The sequence below is a fragment of the Mytilus californianus genome, unplaced genomic scaffold (genome assembly GCF_021869535.1).
Source record: "Mytilus californianus isolate M0D057914Y unplaced genomic scaffold, xbMytCali1.0.p SCAF_3, whole genome shotgun sequence".
Taxonomy (NCBI): Eukaryota; Metazoa; Mollusca; class Bivalvia; order Mytilida; family Mytilidae; genus Mytilus; species Mytilus californianus.
Window position 1 is genome coordinate 17,004,972 of NW_026262679.1, and position 7,441 is coordinate 17,012,412.

At 33.9% G+C, this 7,441-nt stretch overlaps 1 protein-coding gene across 1 annotated transcript in view; it reads left to right on the plus strand.

The window, feature by feature from the left end:
* Nucleotides 1-6,988, plus strand: part of LOC127734023 (semaphorin-2A-like) — a 52,192-nt gene extending 45,204 nt beyond the window's left edge. The window contains exon 21 of the mRNA XM_052243573.1: nucleotides 5,262-6,988. Within this exon, the coding sequence (XP_052099533.1) occupies nucleotides 5,262-5,302 (41 nt within the window). The 3' untranslated portion in view covers nucleotides 5,303-6,988. The remainder of the gene's footprint in view (nucleotides 1-5,261) is intronic.
* The last annotated feature ends 453 nt before the right edge of the window (nucleotides 6,989-7,441 follow it).

Sequence of the window (7,441 nt, forward strand, 5' to 3'; positions counted from 1 at the left end):
ATCTAATCAAAACCTGCCAGAGGAAGCAGGTGCTAGATCTAAACAAAAGAAGCAACCGATTAGACAAAATTCCAAACCAAATCGTGACAACTCATTACAAAAGTCATAAATAGGTCAATTAGAAGGTGACATTGGAACATTACGATCAACGCTAGAATTGTATCAAAATCGCAACATTCAAACCAACAAAAAGTGATATTCAACGATACACTTCCTAGAGAACACTTTTCATCTGACCCTTCCTCTGAATCTCCATCAAGTCAGTATATGAACATAGAAATTAAACTCTTAGAACAAAGGATGAGATCAATGGAATCACATATATCACAGAGTATGCAAATACTACAATTGCAACAATCACAAATGTATATGCAAATGCAGGCTCAATAGCAACAACAGAATTTATATCACATGGAATCCTACTGCCAACCACATCCTATGACATATGCTATGCATTCACTTGCATACCACATTCCGCCACGTCCGCCAGCTCAAATATATATGCATCCAGTAAATCCATTCTTGACCAACACAATACATCCAGGTCAACAACTAAACACTGGAAAAGGTAATATGCAAGGCATATAGATATGCTGCACATCACGGTCAACAATTTACGAACCCACATCATAGACAATACACACAACCAGAAGTTCGTTTACATTATTTCCAAGTAAATCAAGTCAACACAAGTTTAGATAGCAATACTAGTGTTCATATACCAAACGCCAGTAATATAGTTAAAACTGGAGTCATTCGCTCAGAAAAGAAGTCTGTTGATGTCGAACCTGAAGTTATTATACATGATAACCAAAGAAGCGAAAACATAGAAAGTTTAGACAAAAATGCAAGTAGTCATGTACAGAATACCATTGAAGTAGATCAAATAGGAGTTATTTCTCACAAGATTCTCATAGATAATGTTGAAACTTTAAACAAGGTGCTTCCTGATCGGGAGGAATCTGTGCAGAGAGATATGATTCAAAAGTCAGGAATAAAACAACCAGTGTCAAACTTTCAAAACGGTCAAAGGGGGATAATCTCTATTGAAGCAGAGGTGCACAAAAGGCCATACAGTGCAATGTCACATGACTCTCTTAAGATTCAAGGCAATGATACTGATCATTTTAGGGGCTCTTCCGTCCACCAAAAAACCACCAGAACTATTACTGATAGAAGAAATAATTACAAATCGGGACTAAAACTAGTTACTTGCAATATTGAAGGAATAACCTCCAATTCTGCCTTGCATACTTTTTAAACTCTTGACATTTTATGCATCAGGAACATTGGCTTCACGATTTTCAAGCACACAACTTCGACATTTTTTTTTGAAAATAAAGCGTCCTATGTGCTTTGTTCTGATTCTTACGAACAGATCTCCGGTTTTAATTTGCCAAGAGGAAAAGGGGGCGTGGGGATTGCTTGGTCATCTTCAATTACAGAAAAAGTAACTAAAATAGATGAAGGAAATGAAAGCATAATTGGAATTTTAATTAACTCTAATCCTAAGATATGTGTAGTATGTGTGTACCTACCAACCAACAACACATCTGTAAACTCAATAGTAGACTACGGCGAATGTCTAGATATTTTAGACCATATACTAAACAAATATAGCGCTACATATAAAATTGTGATAGCAGGAGACTTCAACGGAACACTCTTGGATTCTAGAGTCAGCAACAAACATGATGTCAGTATTCAGGCATTCGTCAGGGATCACAGATTACTTGTGCCATTGTCAAAAAAACCCACATTTATACATCATTGTGGAGTTAGCTCGTCTCAGATTGACTATATACTCTCAACACATGAAGATGTGATTCTAGACTGTGTTATTCCCGAAAAGCACGACACAAATCTCTCGACTCACAACATCGTAACTGCGGTCGTGGACACTAACATTGCATCAAAGTTGAAACAAAGTCATCAGCCCACTGCCATCTGGAAATACCAATGGGATAAAACCGATCTTTTAACATTTCGAGATACCCTTCAACTTGAATTAGGGAACTGTAATGTAGCAGAATATTCTGAAATAAACCTGGAGTTCTTAATGACAATCTTGCAAAAAGCTACCAAGGTTTCTGCCCCAAGGAAAATTATACACCTTAAAGGTCCTAAGTGGAAGGCCTCTCCTACAGCAAAAATCCTTATAAAGGCATGTCACAAGACATACAGAGAATGGTGTGAGAACGGCAAACCAGAGGGTCAACTGAAGCGTAAAAATCTCGAAGTTCAAAGGGAACTCCGTCGTCAATTTCGTATGGAAAAAAAAATATCTGTATAATCAAATCATGCAAAACCCTTCCACGGAACTATTACATCGCCTCATTAGGAGAAATAGGGGAAGCTCAGTAGTCAAAACTTCCTGTTTGAAAATAGACAATACTGAAGTAAATGACCCAGAGAAGCAGCGTGGATGTTTTATGAAATATTTTGAAGATCTAGCCATCCCTAAGGATAAAGGGTATGATGAAAAATATTTTGATCTTTGCACCATTAGGCATAAACTTATCTCTGAATTGTGTAGCAACAGCAAAGATACTTTTGAACCATTTACTGAGAATGAGATCCAGAATGGTATTAATCACCTACATGCTGGTAAAGCAATAGACGAATTTGATATATATGGGCTGAACAACTGAAAGCAGCAGGAGACATTTTAGTTCCGATTATTACAAGGATATTTAACTCAACACTATGTAATGGTGTCTTCCCAGAGGTACTAAAGTCTGGAATACTCACACCAATTCTTAAGAAATAAAAAGATCCTTCAATTTTGGATAACTATAGAGGTATAACTGTAACTCCTATATTCACTAAGTTATTTGAATGTGTATTACTGCCAAAAATTGAACAACCTTTGAAAATGATCAAAGTCCGCTTCAGTTTGGTTTCACAAAAGGTATATCCATGCTACTAGCAGCATTGATAATTTCAGAAGCAAAATGCGAGAGCAAACTTTAACCTCTTACACCATTATGTCTTATCACAGTTGATAGTATGAAGGCGTTTGATGTTGTCAGCCATATAATTGTTCTTGACAAGTTGTATGAAACAGGGGTGCACCCTAAGATTTCGACTATCGTAAAAGATCTATATAATGGCATGACTTCAAAAGTAAGATGGGCCGGTGTAATTAGTGACGACTTTAAAATACTACAGGGAGTGAGACAAGGCGAAATTTTTTCGCCACTGCTATATAAAATTTATAACAACAAATTATTAATGGAATTACAGACATCAAGACTAGGTTTCAGAATAGGCAACATTTACATGGGTTTTCCAACGTGTGCAGACGACATCGCTCTTCTGTCAACAGATGCTGATGAACTACAATGTATGTTATGAACTTTACATAGACACTCCTTACAAGATAGAGTCTCAATACACCTACAAAGACCAAAGCAGTGGTATTCAGCAAATCAAATAGTATAAAGTCTACGTTATCTTGGAAACTTGTAGACTCTGGCATATCTCCAATTAACCAAACAGTGAATCTCGGTATTCTTAGGTCAGAACTTAAAGAAAATATATTAAATATAGAGGATCGTATAAGTATAACTAGAAGGACAATGTATGTCTTGCTTAATACAGGGCTCCACGGCTCAAATGGTATAAATCCAATTGTCTCTTACAAAATATACATGTCTAACGTCATACCGAAGTTATTATATGGATTGGAAATTCTCCCACTGAACAATTCTCAATTAGACATTATGAAAAGATTCCATATCTCAAATCTGCGCCGATTTCAATCATTGCCCACACGTACGGCAACATGTATAGTCTATTTACTATTGGGTGCATTACCAATAGACGCAGAGATACATAAGAGGCATCTTAGTCTTCTACATAACATTCTCACTTGTAGTAATACAACAATAAGAAATCTCCTGTTGGGACATCGTGCAGTGAATGGTGATAATTGTGACATTTTTTTGTGGTAGAATTAAGAAATTCTCAAATTTTATAAGTAACCAGAAATTGATATTTTATTATTGGAACAACCATCAAAATTAGCATTTAAATATCTGTGTAAATGTGCAATTCAGAAGACATGGACAAACCTACTTAAAACTGAAATTGACAATGAATCAACTCTAAAATATATAAATGAAAAGGCACTTGCCATTGGTAATCCCCACATAGTCAGGAAATCCCTACGCTTAAATGGTATTGGAAGTAAAGATGGGCATTATAAAAGCCAGGATGCTCACTGGCACATTTATGACACAAGCAACCAGATACAAATTTAACATAGAACAGTCAGATCACATTTGCCAGCTGTGTGCGATACATTCAGAGGATATCAAACACATTCTATTGGAATGTCCAGCCCTTTATACTGTTAGACAAGTATACTACAGCCGATTAGGAGTAGAAATTATTCGTTTGATTGGTGAAAGGAAATGGTTTGAACTTTTTAGAAACCAAGAATCTATCTTGCTTCTGATTTGGGACTGCTCAAATTTCAGTGAAAACCTTAGTACCGAACAAATAACAGTCATTACAAAAATATCTACTGAATTATGTCATCAGCTGTATATTAAGAGATTACAATTGTTGGAAGGACTCCGAAAAACATCCAAAGTTACTCAGGATACAATAGCGTCGAATGTGTAGTATTTCTAAGTGATCAGTAACTTTAAAACATATATATTATTTTTCTAAATATGTATGTGTATATCTTCAGTGATGGAGGTGATGGCAAGGTAGTCTCCTCTTTCTTATTCTATAAATTTTACCATAGTGGTGAGACCAGTTTGAGATTTTAAAGAATGGTATTGATCAAATTTGGAAATGTGTGTGTGACTCTTAGGTCGTGTATACATGTTCATAATATCTCTGAGAGGACGTATGGAGAAACTGTAAATAGTGTAAATACTTTTACTGGTACAAGAAATATCTTGGTGTTCCTTAACGGAATGTTATGCAAACAGAAGAAAAAGAAGGTATATAATGAATACCGGTAAACAATTTTAAATTATATGGAATGCACTTTTAAAAACAAATTAAAATGAACTTCTTCAAGTCATTTTCCTCCATGAACTTGCATTATGCGACGACCAATACCCATTAAATGATTAATTTACAAAAGCTAGTCATACAAAAATACATTGGTGTAGGCTGCATTTATCTAATTCCAGTTTTGAAAATAAATTGATTATTAATATACATAGACTGATACTGAATAATAAATGCATTTGCTCTAATGATTATGTACTTATAGTTGTACATTAATTTTTTTGTAGACCATGCTTATGCAAAAGAAAATAGCACAACTTCTTTTTAAACCATCTTTATGTATATCGGTAACCCACCTTTATATCTACTATGATTCGTGCACATACTTTCATGGAAAACAGTGGAAAATCTTGTATATAGATTTATGCTTGGAGCCTAGTTCTAATGAATAGATTACGCAATATGTACATACATTTTGTTTTAAGAAATTTACCACTGCATATTTCGAAGTGGTTATTTACATTGACTGATGGAATATCCAGATGGAGAAACATTGGAAAAAACAAAAACTGAAATATTTGATTAATTGTTTAATTAACGAACTTTTTTTTGACTGAAAAATGATCCAAAATAGAAAAAACAGATCGAGTGGTCCTTCAAATTGGTTGTTACTTTTCATACAAGGAGCTATTTAATAAACCCTTTTGAGGAGAAATTGTACTATTTACAAATAAAATGATTAGATGCCATGGAGTTTGCTATATATTGCACTTTTGATAATATATTTCCCTGAATGATGAGATATATTGTCCTTTCTTCAATGTGTCAAATGTTATTTCAGTAATTGTCAATAACAATAAGAAAGGCTATGATCTCAGTTTTGCTTGCCCAAATCATGAGCCTAGTTATCGGCCGTCTTTGTTATATCTTATGTTTATGTCATTTGGCAAATGTATATTGGTCGCATATTATGTAGTACATTTGTAATTTGTTGAAGTATGTTATGGTTTCTTGTGTTGGTTAGTTCTGTTTATTGATGCACATCAGACATCTGTTTCGCTGGATCTCTGGTTAAAGATTGTCTCATTACTTTTTAAAATGCAAAAAAGGTTACATAGACAGATCATGTATTAACGATGATTTAAAAAAAAAAGAATATTCATATAAATTTTTTAACTTATTGTTCGGAAATAACGAGACAATTTCAAAACCACTGTAATGCTTTTAGAAAGTTTGTTATTTCATTTAACAGTTAAACAATTTTTTATATTCCCAGTCAGTAGTTAGGCGGTAGTGTGCAGCAGTTTGTCTTTTGCGTTTCAATTTGCCAAGGATATGTTTTGGTCTCAAGAATAGGTGAATTATATATATATAAAAAGTACTTTTATGGAAAGACAAATATTGGAATCAAGCGTATTAAAATATCATCATATATGCCTATCATAGTACTCCTAGATATTGATATTTTACAAATTTCGGGAAAGCATTTCAATGAGAATACACTTTAATGTTGGCATATCTTTGATAGTCCTTGTTCAGTTTATTCACAACTGTTTTACACGCTATGTCTGTTGTTGACGACTTTATGATGCCTTCGTGAGTGTTTAGTTATACATTTATTGTACTTGTCGCTGTGTTGCTGTCTCATATTCGTATACACTGCATCTCTTTAAGTCATACGAAGAATAAGATATTAAGCGGCAAGTACAGAAAGGTATATAAAAGAATACAAAATAGAAAGACCCTCGTTTATGGCATCAATAAGATTTCTATTGCAGACAAGCCGATTTCAGCATTACAGAGAGCGTAATGTAACAATAATGTACATTTCAATTAATGTCTATGTCATGTATGTTTTGAACAATACATGTATCACAATAACTTTGTAAAACATCTAATAAAGCGACTTGTAAGATATAAGTTTGCTACCATTTTTGCATGCGTTTTTGATATGATTGACTATTAAGATCAGTCGCTTTAAATTGTTTTTTGAAACTGTTCACACAAAGTTTTCTGTTATGCAGTTTATCTCCTGTCTAAACCTGTGTCCTTTGTGTATTAAATGTATTGCCATAATGTTGGTTATAAAGACCAGTTGAATAATAATCAGGACAATTTTCGACTTTGACCACACATCTGCTTTGGTAGACTACATTTACATGTTGTCAGAATTGTAAGATTAATTTCCAAGTGCTGGGCCATAGGTTTCATTCAATTGGTCTGTTTTAAAGATATAAAGATTTAACATTAATATTGGATTAAATACAATAATTCTAGATATGTTGCGAAATTCCAGTAAGAAAGTGATAGATTAAGCAATAGAGAGAAACGCCATCAATTTCAGATGTGCAGTTCATGAAATAAGTATTTTTGAATGTTTGCTATTTGAAACCAATCAATAAATAAAGATAAGTGATTTAAACGAAAACGTTATTAGTTTGGGCGACAGTGGTTTTCTGTTAGTTTT